This window comes from Rhinopithecus bieti, unplaced genomic scaffold (assembly GCF_001698545.2).
Source record: "Rhinopithecus bieti isolate Rb0 unplaced genomic scaffold, ASM169854v2 scaffold_3874, whole genome shotgun sequence".
Lineage (NCBI taxonomy): Eukaryota > Metazoa > Chordata > Mammalia > Primates > Cercopithecidae > Rhinopithecus > Rhinopithecus bieti.
Window position 1 is genome coordinate 1,285,887 of NW_016804362.1, and position 16,762 is coordinate 1,302,648.

The 16,762-nt window shown below is 38.8% G+C and overlaps 1 protein-coding gene across 1 annotated transcript in view; it reads left to right on the plus strand.

Moving 5' to 3' along the window:
• LGR5 (leucine rich repeat containing G protein-coupled receptor 5) overlaps nucleotides 1-16,762 on the plus strand; it is a 157,424-nt gene that overhangs the window by 130,115 nt on the left and 10,547 nt on the right. The window contains exons 7-13 of the mRNA XM_017867508.1: nucleotides 1,130-1,198; nucleotides 3,304-3,375; nucleotides 6,888-6,959; nucleotides 7,116-7,184; nucleotides 7,325-7,396; nucleotides 12,285-12,350; nucleotides 13,638-13,709. Of these exons, the coding sequence (XP_017722997.1) occupies nucleotides 1,130-1,198; nucleotides 3,304-3,375; nucleotides 6,888-6,959; nucleotides 7,116-7,184; nucleotides 7,325-7,396; nucleotides 12,285-12,350; nucleotides 13,638-13,709 (492 nt within the window). The remainder of the gene's footprint in view (nucleotides 1-1,129; nucleotides 1,199-3,303; nucleotides 3,376-6,887; nucleotides 6,960-7,115; nucleotides 7,185-7,324; nucleotides 7,397-12,284; nucleotides 12,351-13,637; nucleotides 13,710-16,762) is intronic.

Consider the following 16,762-nt stretch of genomic DNA (forward strand, 5'->3'; position numbering starts at 1 on the left):
TCCCAGCCTCTTCCTTTCCCTCACTAGAAATCCAAGTAATTTATAAGGGCCCAATCCTTGTTTAATCAAAACAGAGCATCTGGAGAGATTTACAAACAGGAAGAAAATTTATGTCTACAAAAGACACGTGTTTCCTGCCTGCAGTATAGCTTAAGGATGGTTTGTGCCAGACAAGTAGGAACCTTGATTCATGTTTAACTCAGTCAGATTATCTCTCTCTTAAAATTAAATAGCAATTCTCCACAGAGGAGAATCTAACCACATGTGATTGCCTGACCAAAAGATTTTTCTGCGTCATCTGGGAAATCTGCCATTCCCAGAGACCAGGAGGCAATTACTTTTTCATACAAAGATCTAGATATAAGGTAGAGTAAGTCTGTAAAGCACTTGTGAGCAATGAAATTGAGAAGCCAACTGTGCTATAACAGATACAGAAACTAATGATTTGAGATAATTTGACCACTTCATCTCTGGTCATGAGGGATAACATAGAACTTTGCTGCACAGATCAAGGAAAACATCCTATTTCTGAATCATTTATGACTCTGAAGAAATTCTAGACAAAATGTCCTTTCTGAGAGTACCCTGTCTCACATAAACTTCTCCAGAAGTAAGATTCATCCTGGACTTCAGGCTGGGAGGGATATGGGAACCCTGTGAAAGTCAAAGACAAAGCAGCCCTGCAAGATGTCATGTCACAAGGGAGTGAAGGACGGAACAAGAAAACTGATGTGATCCAGGAGCCCTGAGGAGTGCAAATTCACACTGGCCAATTAGTGAGCCGGGTTCAGTTGAAGAGCTCCATCAGGCAGCCATCAACACCTGGTCAAAGAGGCATCTTTCCTACTTAGAAGCTAATACTCCAGCACACTCTCTTTCTTTTTGAGACGCCCCAGTGCCATTGAGCCTTGACTCTCAAATTTCTTATGATTAGTCAAATGACCATTTTAATGCAGATACTTACAGAATGTTGGTAATCAACAAGCCAAGAAAATCTCTTTCCATCCAGAAAAGCAATGAGAACTTCCATTAGTCATATGGGTTCATTGGAATAGCATGTTAACTTTCCTTGTAGAGTATATATGAAGTTTTAAATAAAAAACTGAAAATACTATTTACTCATTTTCAGAGATTTAAATTACAATAACCTTGATGAATTCCCCACTGCAATTAGAACACTCTCCAACCTTAAAGAACTGTAAGTATTTAGGACAATTTTAATGGGAGAACTTTATCCTTTTGTGAATGTATTTAAAAATACATGTGATTGTTTTACATAATATGACTTGCTAGAAAATTTTAACTTTACATAAACAATGCTAAAGTACTCTTGAAATATCTTTTAATTGATTCTATCTCTAGCAAATACCAGATAATATTTTTTATTTATGCTGGGTTTCTCTAATATATATATAAAAGAAATACATATATTTCTGTAAGTCATATTCTTTTCTCTTTTTCTAAGCCGTACATACTCTCCCAACATTTATATACTTTATATATTTGTAGATTTTTAGTAGTAGAACTAAAATGGAATTTAGTTGCTGAGCATTTCTGAGAACTTGAACATTTCTGGGTTGCATAAGTCTAGAAATAGATGAATCAAACTGTCTGTGCCTAGTAAAGTATGAGATGCATTCACATACATTGCAGCTGACCCTTGAACAGCTCAGGGTTAGGGACACCAACCCTTGCACAGTAGAAAACCCACGTAAAACTTTTGACTCCTTAAAAACTTGACTACTAATAGCCTAATGTTGGCCAGACGCCTTACCAATAACATTAACAGTCCATTAACACATATTTTGTATATGTATTCTGTACTGTATTCTTATAAAAGTAAGCTAGAGAAAAGAAAATGTTATTTAAAAAATCCTAAGGAAGAGAAAATATATTTACTATTTATTACGTGGAAGTGTACCATCGTAAAGGTCTTCATCCCTGTCATCTTCACATTGAGGAGGCTGAGGAGGAAGAGATGTTTGTCTTGTTATCTCAGGGGTGGCAGAGGCAGAAGAAAACTCACGTATAAGTGGAGCCACACAGGCAGTGGTCATGCCTGTAATCCCAGCACTTTGGGAGGCCAAGGCAGGCAGGTTACTTGAGGCCAGGTGTTCGAGACCAGCCTGGCCAACATGGTGAAACCCCGTCTCTACTAAAAATACAAAGATTTGCCGGGCCTGGTGGCACATGCCTGTAATCCCAGCTTCTTGGGAGGCTGAGGCACGAGAATTGCTCTGAACCAGAGGGGCAGGGATTGCAGTGAGCCAAGATTGCACCACTGCACTCCAGCCTGGGAGACAGAGCAAGATTCTGTCTCAACAACAACAACAAAAAGTGGATCCATGCAGTTTAAACCCATTTTGTGCAAGGGTCAACTGTATTTCATTTGTAAATGTTTAATGAATCTTACTTAATTCTAAAGCCCCATAATTTTAGTAAAGAAAAGCTGACTTTCAGCCATTGGGTTGCATATACTGCCTTTTAGATGATAAAATTTAATTAGCTTTTTTGTATCTAAAAAGATAAATAACCTATGTGAGTAATGTCCTAACACTTGGAAAGGAAAATAAACATAGAACCTCATTTCCCTAGCAGTGAGAAATAAGACATACAGCTAAAGGAGACACAGAGGAGTTTGTTTATAAGAAAAACCCTTAGGGTGTTCTGACTCAGGAAACCCCGTGTGTGGCTTAGCTGGGCTTCGTGGCATAGGGTCACCCCATACAGCCACAAGCCCAAATAAGCTCCAAAGATCATTGAATCTGCTTCTCTGCCATTCAGACAACATCAACAACAACAGATGACAATCAGCTTATAACTACAGACTCACTGAGCCGGGGCATCTTTCTTCAAGTCAGAAAATTTTGTCCTCATAAGGAGACTACTTAAATCTTTACTTCACTGCAGCTTAAGTCAATTTTCTCTTCTAGCTTCAAATGGGGTCAGTAGGAGTGATCATAATCTCTCCAAAAATGGTTTCCACTCTCTCCGGCTTTTATACAATGATGCTCTATTGGATATTAACAAATTTTCTTCTTATAACATTAGATTGTGAGTTTTCATGAAGTGCAGTTATTATTTTCAGATTCTTTATTTCTCTTTTAAGATGACAGCACATGACTTTTTTTTATCCCCTAGAGAGTAAATAACGGCACCTAAGTTTCGAGATGCATAGAGGAATTTAACGTTGTCCTCTGGTTACTAAAGCTTCTGATTATTGCCACTGTGGTCAGGGTGGGGGATTCTAGTAAATAATTTTACTCCACACATGATTTTTTATAATGTTTTTTCTCTTTCTAGAGGATTTCATAGCAACAATATCAGGTCAATACCTGAGAAAGCATTTGTAGGCAACCCTTCTCTTATTACAATGTAAGTGACTATAATGCTTTTTGGTTTCTCCATCCTGAAATATAGCATATATTATACTTTTAAATACAATGAATATTCTATATTTGCTTGAGTTTCATCTCAGTCAATCTAAGAGCTCATACAGAAAAGTATATACGCATGCATTTTGCCAGGTTCTAGCTGAACACTGAAATAATATAAAAGATTTTTTTAAAGATCACATTATGATTTGTATCTCCAGATGTGCTAGGTATCTTTAAAATAATCTTGTATAATGCTTTTTATTACCTCTATTTTCCAAGGAATAAAACTGATTTTTAGAGCATTAATGTCAAGTCTGCATAGTCATTCTGAACTTAAACCCGAGTATACTAGAAATATAAATTATTATATACAAATAGATGTCTTTTATAGCAATAGACTCCAGCCTAAATTGATGGTAGGGGGTTTATACTGTTTTGTGCTAAGCCTCTATCTTCATTCATTATTATGCCCAAACATCACATTTATACAAACTGGAATGTAAATCTAGAAAGATAAATAATGTTTTAGAAAGGTGTATATGAGGATTTATATGCCATAAAAGAATAAAATAGGCCAGGTACTGTGACACATGCCTGTAATTCTAACACTTTGGGAGGCCAGTGCAGGAGGATCACTTGAGCCCAAGAGTTGGAGGTTACAGTGAGCTATGATCACGCCTCTGAAGTCCACCATGGGCAACAGAGCCCTGTCTCAAACAAAATAATAAAATAGAGTTACAACTACAAAGTATAACTAATGTTATGTCTCACATTTAATATAGAAGAATGATGATATATAGTTATAAGTATGAGGCTGGCTCTTAGACAAAAGGCTTCTCTCCAAGGCAGGTTTGGGACACCATCAAACCTGAGGTTGTGAATGAGAAGCCTGAATATAGAGGAGGAGAGTAAGGACAACTGTTAAACGTGACTCTAGGGGCACTTCTCGGCAGATGTTGGTCCTGTGCCAACTGGATTGACGGGCTTTCTGGAACCATGTGTTATTTGTCACAAATGAGCAGGAGTCCCAATTAGCCCTGACAACTGGAAGAAAAAAACTATTCATTGTTTCTGAAATGTTCTGGCAATATTTTGCCAAACTAAGAGTTTTAAAGTATATTGACAGTAAACATTAGCCCTCATTAGAGAGTATTTGCATATTAAGAGGTTGACAAATTACGTTGCCTTTGCTCCTCCTTCTGCAGCCACAGTACTGGTTTTTCATCACTCTTTTGATATGCTAATACTCCCTGAGGAACTAGCAGCGCACCCCCCGGCCCCCCACCATAAGTATCAGAGCTCCTATCCACTATTTGACAGTAGTGGCCACTTTCTCCCTGAAACTCTCCTCTCCTTGCTCCTGCATCTGTTTCCATCTCTTCAAAGCCCGCATTTCTGTGAATGCTTTCCAGGTCCAGTTGGCTACGCACTCCTCATTTCCACCTCTGTAGTCCCCATCCTATCCATACCTCCTGACCTCCACTGCACCAGCCTCTCTGCCAGCCATGACATCTAGATTTTCACCAGTCTGCATGAGGCTGGCCTCCCTCCCTTCACTGTTGGCGGGGTCATCTTCCTTGAAGCACAGCAACCATCTTGTTGCTCCTGCTGTGAAACGTGTGTTCAAGATGCCTATTTACACTAATTCAAACTCCTCACCCTAACATTCACAGCCTAAGGCTACACATTGCCTAAGCCAACCTTCTCAACCAGTTCCCCAAAGCTCTCCTCAATCACCCTAAGTCATAAACCAGACTGACTAAGTTACATTCATGGAACAAAGCTCTTTTCTTATTTCCTTTGCTCCTACAATCCCATTCCCTCACTATGCTTCTTGAAATTCTGTCTTTCAGGGCCCATTTCAAATGCCATTTCTTGAAGTTTTTTATAATCTCTCCCGAACATACGAGAGAGTTCCCTCCTGAGAACCCTAAAACTCCTTATGTGTGTTTATGATACTTCTAACTTATGCACACAAACATGTATATTCATACCTGCCCAGTGTGTGTGTATATATATACATATATATATATAGTGTGTGTGTGTATATATGTACATGTATGTGAACACAATTTTATGCATATGAGTACATGGTATAGCTAAGAGCTAATAAGCTAGTAAGAGGAAAGCTCCATTTTTTCATCATAAGGCCCATATTCCAGCTCTAGCTCTTTCTCTTACTGATTAATCCCAAGAGAAAAGAAGAGCTCAGTGGGTAGGAGGACAGAAGAGGATTTAGGTTTGTTGGGTAACAACTGTATCCCAGGTTCTGTTTCAAATGTTACACATGCATTCGCTCTTTTAATTTTTATGCAAACCCTACCACTAAGCATTATTATCTCAGCTTAACAAATTAGAAAATTGAGGCTCTGGGAGGTAATGAGCTTGCCAAGGTATCTGAGCCTCAATTTGCTCCTCCAAAAGTGAAGAAAATAGTATCTACACTATGAATCTTATAAAGTTGTTGCATGGATCGATTAAGCTTATATGTATATATATATATATATATCACACTTGCATATATATATACTTTCTATTTAACAAAGCCCTTGCATATATATATATGCTCTTGCATATATATATATGCTCTTGCAAGAGCTTATATATATATGCAAGGGCTTTGTTAAATAGAAAGTGATATGCTGTTATTTATTTGCTTTATCCAGCTGAATCCAGGCTCCTTTACTGCAGGAACATCTTATCATTCTTCTTCAAACCCCCAGCATCTAGTATAATGCCAGGCCCAAAGTAGTTACCCAGTGACAGCTTTTTAATAAATCAATATTTAAATCCTCACATACCTACCCTCATACTTTAAACATGGTAGACATTCATGAATATTTGTTGAGTTTAGTTGGACTAGAAGAAAGACTCAGCTAAAAAGCGTATGGCACTCCATGGACAAGGCAGTTCAAATACCACTACACTGAAAACATCTGTAAAACGAAATATTATTTAAGCTCTAATAATATCCCACCTTTTAAAACAATAATTAATTCAAGAAAATTCTAATTTTAGACATATGCAGAATAGCTCATTTCCTCTCCAATAATTTGATGAATCTCTTGTGTATGTTATGGTGACCAGCAGATATAATAACCTTCAGTAGATATCGATAGACAGACTTCATCTTTCATTAATTAAAGATCTGATTGCCAGTACTTGGAATTACCTTTTTGCCACTCAATGGATATTCTACAGATGTTGGAGGGAGAGGAAACTGTTAAGTGTTCAGTTTACTTGCTTTTCTCCTTAGTAACTATCACTTATATCTCCCTTGCTGTCAGAAATCTTCAATTTTATATAGTACAGATTCCCTACCAGAAGTCTCATACTGTGAGTCAAAACACTTTTGAGGTTTGCCTGAAACCAAGGAATTGGGAATGTTATATAATACAGTATAATCAAAAATTACATAAGTACATTTAATATATTTGCTCAAATTTTGAACAGATACTCATCTTTCAAATTTTATACTAAGATATTAATTGCTGTTTGGCTTTCTTTTAGACATTTCTATGACAATCCCATCCAGTTTGTTGGGAGATCTGCTTTTCAACATTTACCTGAGCTAAGAACACTGTAAGTTTCTATGTCTCTTATGGATCACTTTCCCTCTACAGGGTTGCTGTGAAAAACCAAATGAATATTATAGGTTGAAGTCCTTTGAAAATGGCAATAAAAATTACCCCTGTCTAGAATCTTCTGCCAGTAATACTCATATACTCCTCCTTCTAGGACTCTGAATAGTGCCTCACAAATAACTGAATTTCCTGATTTAACTGGAACTGCAAACCTGGAGAGTCTGTAAGTACTGAGTAGACTCTTGACTTCGCCCAGAACATACACTGCCACTAGAGCTTGATCAGTCTTAACATCAGTGAGTCAAAATATGTCACTGTGTGATGCCCAAATGAAAGAATTATGTCTGGTTTGTGTTTTAACAGGACTTTAACTGGAGCACAGATCTCATCTCTTCCTCAAACCGTCTGCAATCAGTTACCTAATCTCCAAGTGCTGTGCGTATCAGTAAGGCAATAATGTTGTGTAAACAGGCAACTTCCATTTAGGGGTGAAATGGCAGACATGATTTCAATAATCTCTTTAAAAGAGGAGAAAGTTCTTTCCTTGCAGATCTGTAGGAGGTCAGGCCTCCTTTGCCCTCTTTGGTCCAGACTCTCTGACATGATCCTGATAACAATGGTAATGTACCTTTGTTTTCTAAGTCCCAAACGAGCTCCCACTAGACTTTCAGTTGGCACATGTTTTCTTTCAGAAAAGATATGAACAGGCCAAATCACTTTATTTCCCCCTCTAAAGGCTTTGCAGAGCAGAACAAAATAACATAATGGATCAACCACCCAATATGGATGCCAAAATCAAACATTGAGATATCAGATCCACACAATCCTTGATAAAGGTGATCAAACATTCTTCCAGTATAGTTGTCAGTGCCATGTTCTAATGTTTCCTGTAATGGTTAAACAGCTTGCATATGTTATTTCTATTGACTTGGGACTTTTTTCCTCTGCCTTTCCCATGTGTTATGAAAACAAGTACATGGATTCAAGGAGCCTTGTTTTGACCTTCCATTTTCAGCCTTCTCCCTCAACTTCCACTCAACACAATTATTGTCCTCTCAAGCATTGTAGGGACTTAATAAAAGGACTCTTAATCTTTTGCCATGGCTCTGCACTCACATAGAAGGCACCTGTGGCCGCTGAGTGCCTGTAAATTCACCATAAGCTTTACTTAGCAGCACTCGGAATATTAAGTAGATGAACGGGAATGGCTGCTGCTGTGATTCTGCCTTGCCCCAGCCCCAGCCTGCCGTGTCACTTCAGGCTCCAGTTGCTCAATGGGTGTAGTGACACCACTTGGTAGCCTTGGAGTCAGTGATTCACATCTGAGGGAGGGGAGTATAGAGCAAATCTTTCTTCCCCACCCCAGCCCATGAAGTGCAGCTACAGATAAGAAAACAGAATTAGAGAAGTTAATATGTTAAAGTCACAAGGCAAGAAAGGAGTGAGTTTGAATTCAAATACAACCAGTTTGATTGAATAACTGGGAGGAAGTGTGTATATATCACGTGGCAGAAATTTGGGAGACCATGTTAGAATTCTGCCTACCACACCCAGAGCAGGTATAATCATCCCCATTTCTCCAGAAAACTGTCTCAGTTATATGATTAGGATTTTACATACTAGAGCTAGTAAGTAAGGAGCCAGTGTTTAAACTGCCTCTGTCTCTGCTATGTCACACCAAGCGTGGTAACCACTGAGGTCTAGAGTTGCATGAATGGAGGCTCACTGGCAAAATGACTTTAAAAGCAAAGGCGGTGGAGACAGCTTTTCTGGTTCAAATCCAGACTCTATATGCCAGCATGGGATCTTGAGCACATTATTATTCCTCCTGCAGCTCAGTTTCCCAGTTTATAAAAGGGAGATGTAGCCACTTCCTTCAGAGGGTTCTCATGAGAACTGATTAAATGACTACATGTCAAACAGTTACAGCAGTACCTGGGACACCGTAACTCTCAGTCAGTGTTAGCTTTTATTATCTTTCTCACTTCCTTGGAAGCATTATTCTTTCCTCAAGTAGGAACTTGAAAAGCCGTCAGGAATACACATAACATTCATAGTAGATCTTGTCATTTTCAAAGCACTTTCACCTATAATAATCATTTCTTCTTCCCAGTGACCCTGCAAAATGGTGTCTTCTCATTTAGGAGACCTGAGAAAGATGCCAGTGCTTAGCCAGCGTATCAACCAAGTAGAATTAGCTGAAGTTGAGACTAGAACCCAGGAGCCTCACCCCTAGTATAAGGTGCTGTATGTTCTCCTGGAGATATAGATCTGAGAGCTCTCCCCCTTCGGCTAAATCTTCCACTGAGTACTTGTTACTTGAGGAAATTTCACTGTACATGCCTAGTTTTGCATCATGTGCATGGGAATTATTTAGCCCATTCTATAGGCTATGTGTAACATTCCCCACTTACTAGCTGGGTCAACTTAGGCAAGTCATTTCATATCGTATGGTTAGAATCATAGTGCCTCCCTCATAAGGTGGCCACAGGGATTAAACCAGATAATACAAATAAAGCTATAAACATGGTACCTTTATATAAGAAGTGCTTGGCAATGGACAAAACATTCTCTGTTTAATAAATGGTGCTGAGAGAACTGGCTAGCCATATGCAGAAAATTGAAACTGGATCCCTTCCTTACACCTTATACAAAAATTAACTCAAGGTGGATTAAGACTTAAATGTAAAACTCAAAACTATAAAAACCCTAGAAGAAAATCTAGTCAATACCATTCAGGACATAGGCAAGAGCCAAGACTTTATGATGAAATCGCCTAAAGCAATTGTAACAAAAGCAAAAATTGACAAATGGGATCTAATTAATTCGAAGAGCTTCTGCACAGCAAATGAAACTATCATCAGAGTGAACAGACAACTGACAGAATGGGAGAAAATTTTTGCAATCTGTCCATCTGACAAGGGGCTGATATCCAGAATCTACAAGGAACTTAAGCAAATTTACAAGAAAAAAACCCCATTAAAAAGTGGGCCAAGAATATGAACAGACACTTCTCAAAAAAAGACATACGTGCAGCCAACAAACATATGAAAAATAGTTCAACATCACTGATCATTAGAGAAATGCAAATCAAAACCACAATGAGATACCATCTCACACCAGTCAGAATGGCAGTTATTAAAAAGTCAAGAAACAACAAATGCTGGTGAGGTTGCAGAGACATAGGAATGCTTTTACACTGTTGGTAGGAATATAATTTCCAACCATTGTGGAAAATAGTGTGGCAATTCCTTAAATATTTAGAACTGGAAATACCATTTGACCCAGCAATCCCATAACTGGGTATATACCCAAAGGAATAGAAATCATTATATTATAAAGATACATGCACATGTATGTTCACTGAAGCACTATTCACAGTAGCAAAGATATGAAATCAACCCAAATGCCCACCAATGATAGACTGGATAAAGAAAACGTGCTACATATGCACCATGGAATACTACGCAGCCATAAGAAGGAATCAGATCATGTCCTTTGCAGGGACATGGATGAAATTGGAAGCCATTATTCTCAGCAAACTAATGCAGGAACAGAAAACCAAAAATCGCAAGTTCTCACTTGTAAGTGGGAGCTGGACAATGAAAACAGATGGACACAGGGAGGGAAACCACACTTACTGGGCCTTGCTGGGGGAAGGTGGGAGGGGAAAAGCATTAAGGAAAAAAGCTAATGCATCCTGGGCTTAATACCTAGGTGATGGGCTGATAGGTGCAGCAGACCACCATGGCACACGTTTACCCATGTAACAAACCTGTACATCCTGCACAAGTACCCCAGAATTTTAAAAAGTAATAATTTTTTTAAAGTGCTTGGTCAGTGTTAGCCATGAAAATCATTAGGTAGAAGGCAACACTATGCCTTTATGTAGAAGGTCTTATGTTCCCTCTATTAAGAGGTAGAGCCGGGCGCGGTGGCTCAAGCCTGTAATCCCAGCACTTTGGGAGGCCGAGACGGGCGGATCACGAGGTCAGGAGATCGAGACCATCCTGGCTAACACGGTGAAACCCCGTCTCTACTAAAAAAATACAAAAAATTAGCCGGGCGAGATGGCGGGCGCCTGTAGTCCCAGCTACTCGGGAGGCTGAGGCGAGAGAATGGCGTAAACCCGGGAGGCGGAGCTTGCAGTGAGCTGAGATCCGGCCACTGCACTCCAGCCTGGGTGACAGAGCGAGACTCCGTCTCAAAAAAAAAAAAAAAAAAAAAAAAAAGATGTAGACAATGAAGGATTATCCCCTTTGCAGTCTGCAGAGATGAGTAAACCAATTATCAGCTTTGATAATATGTGTGTCCATTGTATTATATTCACTACTTATTCAAAAATACATACCATATTAATAATCAGGTATATTTGTGCATAGGTGTGAGGTTTTGGAGGTATTGGTTGGGAGGATATCTTTCAAACCTTCAGAAAGTTACAAATTTGAGTTTACAGGCAGCTTCATTTGTACTATTTATGTGGAGTAAATGGACTTCATTCCTTTATAAATCCCATTTATTCAATAAATCTAGGATAAAGTGATCAATTATAAGAATAATTTAAAGCCTCTTAGAAAAAGCATGATTTTCCCATTGCATAGTGGTGATCTGATTTTAAGAATTAGAATCAGGCATGAAAATGTGTTAGTTGATTAGCTGATAACTTTTAAAACATGAAACAAAATTATTCTTGTATATCTATGTTACGTTATCTACCAACTTTCTTTTCTTTCAAACTTTCTGCAAATTATGATGGCTTGCTTTAGATTAGTTATATTATACTATAAATATGTCCAGATGTTTTTGTTATTCTGTAATTTGTTGAATTTTGGCTGAAGATTTTCTTAGATTCCATTCCCCCACCTCCTTCTTGTAGCGATTGATTTCAAAGCTCCTGCTGTTTTGAATTGTTAGGTTTTTTTTTTTAAAGAGTTGATTAGAAAAGAAACAACAATGATTTATCTTAGCTATAGAAATGTAGCAGCTCTTAGAGACAGAGGAACAATTATTTAATTTAATTTGTACTCATTGCAGTAAGATAATAGCTAGAGCATTATGGAGAAGTACTAACAGAATATAAATGAATTCATTAAGTAAATTATTTAAATCAATTAAAGAAGTCTAACAGTTACATTTCAGTCAACATTTGAATCTACTGGTTAATCCAGTAATGCCTGTGACTACCTGCTCCATGTCAGGGCTGTGAAAATGATCAGAGTCTGCCTTTGGGAAATATAGCATCTTGGAGGGAAAAGGAGAGCAAAGCATGTTTCTTTATGATTTATTTGTAACAGATTTTCCCTTTTGCACCTTCTGTTTTCAGAGATCTGTCTTACAACCTATTAGAAGATTTACCCAGTTTTTCAGTCTGCCAAAAGCTTCAGAAAATGTAAGTCTAGAAGTCTCTAAGTCATCTAGCAAAAATCAAGAATCAAAACTTGCATTTCTCAGGGTCATTGGTTCATTTACCCTGTAGTTCACTGGGGAGACATGTGATCCTTTTCCTTCTTACACACACAAGGTGTGACTGTGCAGGGTGGTTAGAAAGTTGGGAAACATAGATAATATTATTTTTTCATGAACTGTAGCATAATACCAGTAAAACATTTATTATATATTTGCTTTTTTCTCCCCCTAACTCAGGGTACTAGTGAATTGGGTGTGTTTGGGCTTTGAAATTTTTCTTATTTTAGAAGTACAACCAAACTTACATATCCAATGAGTGGTGTTATTTTTTAATATGTGGGGACTTGGGTTTGTTGGTGTGTTTGTTTCACAATAGTCAACTTTAGGGGAAGGCCATATTTGTCGTATTTAAGGTGCTACAGATGCTACTTATGCCTGAAACCCTTTAGAATTCCTCTCTTAATATTGACTCTGCTACAAAACATCAGCCTTGTTGTTTTGTTCTTGTTTTTGTTTTTTCTTGAGACAGTCTTGCTCTGTCGCCCAGGCTGGAGAGCAATGGCGTGACCTCGGCTCACTCCCACCTCCACCTCATGGGTTCAAGCGATTCTCCTGCCTCAGCCTCCCAAGTAGCTGTGATTACAAGCACCCGCCACCATGCCCAGCTAATTTTTTGCATTTTTAGTAGAGACGAGGTTTCACGTGTTGGCCAGGCTGGTCTCGAACCGCTGACCTCGTGACCTGCCCACCTCGGCCTCCCAAAGTGCTGGGATTACAGGCATGAGCCACCGCATGCGGCCAGACTTGTTGTTTTATAGTCATACTTCAGTTTTGATCAGAACAATATTAACCATCTATCCCTTCACATTTAGTTTTTCTCTCAATGCCTTTGGGTGCTTAAGGGAAAAAAAAACAAAAAAAATCTATCTGTAAAAGGCAAAGAATTTACCCTCCTGAAGACCCTCAAAGAATCCAAGAAAGACTCAGAAGGCAGCACGAGAAGAGTCCTCCAGTGTTTTGAATGATGATTGCATGTTTGGAATATGGTTTTACGTCCTTCCAAGCAAACTAGCTCCTTTGAAAGAGACAATACTTGAGTGTGTAAATGGTAATGTTCTTTTTTAAACAAACAAAAATCAGTCACTTGATAGATACACTTCACGTGTTCCTTTGATTGAGGGCAGGTAGTCCCTCTATAAAAGTTATCTGAAGTCTGTAATCTTTGAAACCAGTAACTTTGAAATCAATCTTTGGAACCCTGTCATTTCAGTGACCTAAGACATAATGAAATCTACGAAATTAAAGTTGACACTTTCCAGCAGTTGCTTAGCCTCCGATCTCTGTGAGTATCACCTCCCAGTTCGTTCCCCTGCACAGAGCATGGCCTTCCCCTAATGCTTTCTTTTCATTGTGTACTGTTCTGGTTGGACTTTTGTGCATGTATTTGCTATGAAACAGCAAGTATTTTGCTTCTGGTAATTTCCAAGAATAAATCTAAAACTAGTAAGTTTGCAATTATGCTCTCTACCAGTCAGCAGGCAGGAAGTTTTAATGAAGAGGAAGGAGGCTAAGCTGTTGACTAGCCTACTCTGTTTTCTGTCCACAACCTGGAATCAACAGGAAACATTTTACATGCAAAAATGGGATAATCACATAATTCTATCTGCCTTTTTTTCCTGGTTAAGCAGTTTTTCAACGTGTGTCTCAAAGTGCTTAATAATCACCTGGAGGAGACTAAAAAATACAGATTCCAGACCCTTATCTGCCTCATGAGTTAGAATCTCTGGAGTGGGGACTGGGAATCTGCATTTTAACAAGTACACTAAGGTTTGAACACAGCTGTTCTAGGAAACACTTCTGTTGCTCAGAAAACTAAGATTTGTAAATACTTGTATTTAATTCCATTTTATGATTGAAATGTTATATATTAATTTTTTTAACTTACTAGCAGATTATTTTGTGAAATAACAGTTAAAACTTTTCAATACTGAAACTGGATTTCAACATGATTTTGATTTCACTAATTGCAAACTCAGCGATAAACTCACACACCTCACACACAGATGTTTAGAACTATAGTACGTTTTTGTTAAAAACCGTTCTCTTTGTGCTGACTTTCTCAAGTTGTTTTTCTCTACTTAAGACCCACTACACCGGACCTTCTGGGACCACTCACCATACTATTTCTCAAAGACTTTAATCTCTCACCACTTCTTTAAGAGTCCTTTCCTCAACCACGAGCTTCTCCACAAGAATCAACATCCACACTCTCATTATACCTCCACGCACTCTCTCTCCCCATGTGTCGTACACTTCACACTACACAAAACTGAAAATCTACTTATAATACACCGATTTTACTTATCTCGCAAACAAAAAAAAGTGTAAAAGGAAAATACTTTTATTACCTGTCTTATTCACCCAGTTTGATTTCTGGCTGCCCCAAAAGTCAGTTCTATATTAAAAGTCAGGTGGATCACGAGGTCAAGAGCTGGAGACCAGCCTGGCCAACATGGTGAAACCCCATCTCTACTAAAAATACAAAAAATTAGCCGGGCATGGTGGCATGCACCTGTAGTCCCAGCTACTCAGGAGGCTGAGGCAGGAGAATTGCTTGAACCCAGCTGGTGGAGGTTGCAGTGAGCCAAGATCACGCCATTGCACTCCAGCCTGAGTGACAGAGCAAGACTCTGTCAAAAAAAAAAAAAAAAGGCGATCTCTAAAGATACCAAAAGAATGTGACACAGACTCTGAAGAATAATTGTCTGAATCCCCCTGAATTCCTCCTTCCCCTGTGACCTCACATTCAATCATTCACCAAACTGGGTCAACTCCAATTAATCCTTTCCACTCCTCTACCATAGGCCCTTAATGATTCGTTTGGATCACTGTCATCCTCCCAACCAGTCCTTCTATCATCTCTCTACCCATTCATTTTATTCTTTCTTAAATAAATATCTAATCATGTTATTTTCCTGCTTCAAAAACTTTCTAATTATTTTCCCTGTTGTCTTCAAGATCAGACCAAACTTCCCAGCAACACTCTTCAAAATCTGATTCCAGCCGCCTGGTACAGTGTGATCGCTCCTCAACACACTCCAGGTCCCTGACACATGAGCCACTGTTTCTCCTATTCCCATTGCGTATAGGATTCCTCGCCACCTGTGACTTGTCCCCCTGCCCATTTCACAAGAACAAGATCTTCTATCTTTGGGCCCACTTCACTCTGATGCACTTTGCACATTCCCTACTATAGAACTTAATACTTAGCACTGTCATCAGGTAGACTATGCCATACCTGAAAACAATAAGAATTTTTTTATGTTCCCATAAATTCAAATTTCAGTAAAACTTCTAGCCCAGGGTCTAGTGCAGTGGTTTTTTCATTATTAAGCATTTAAACATGTTCTGAGCACAAGATCAGGGACTGTGAAGTCAGTGTGCCTGGGTTTGAATCGCAGCTCCTGAGATTACGCTGTAATTTATTACTCAAGTGACTTATCACACAGTGTCTCTGTTTCCTCATGAGTATAATGAAGGTAAATGATAATACCTACCTCTTAGGGTTGTGGTGAGGGTTATGAGATTAAAACCTGTTAAAAAAAAAAAAAAACCTCATAACTGTACCTGGCACATTGTAACTATGCAACATTATTATTATGAAAATAAGTATATAACCTTTGAGGGTTCTAGCAAGAAACAGAAATCATTTAAGATGGTTGAAATGCAGAAATACCATTTGACCCAGCAATCCCATTACTGGGTATATACCCCCAAAAATATAAATCATAATGCTGGGTACAATGGTTCACACCTGTAATCCCAGCACTTTGGGAGGCTGAAGTGGGCAGGACACTTGAGGTCAGGAGTTCGAGATCAGTGTGGCCAATGTGGTGAAACCCTGTCTCTACTAAAAATACAAAAAAATTAGCTGGGCATAGTGATGGGTGCCTGTAATCCCAGCTATGCAGGAGGCTGAGGCAGGAGAAACGCTTGAACCTGGGAGGCAGGGGTTGCAGTGAGCTGAAATCACACCACTGCCCTGCAACCTGGGTGACAGAGTGAGACTCCATCTCAGAAAATATGTGTGTGTGTGTGTGTGTGTGTCATTCTGTTATAAAGATACATGCACACATATGTTCATTGCAGCACTATTCACAATAGCAAAAACATAGAATCAACCCAAATGCCCACCAATGATAGACTGGATAAAGAAAATGTTGTACATATATACCATGGAATACTATGCAGCAATAAGAAGGGATAAGATCATGTCCTTTACAGGGACATGGGTGGAACTAGAAGCCGTTATTCTCAGCGAACTAACACGGGAACAGAAAACCAGACACTGCATGTTCTCACTTATAAGTGAGAGCTGAACAATAAGAACACATG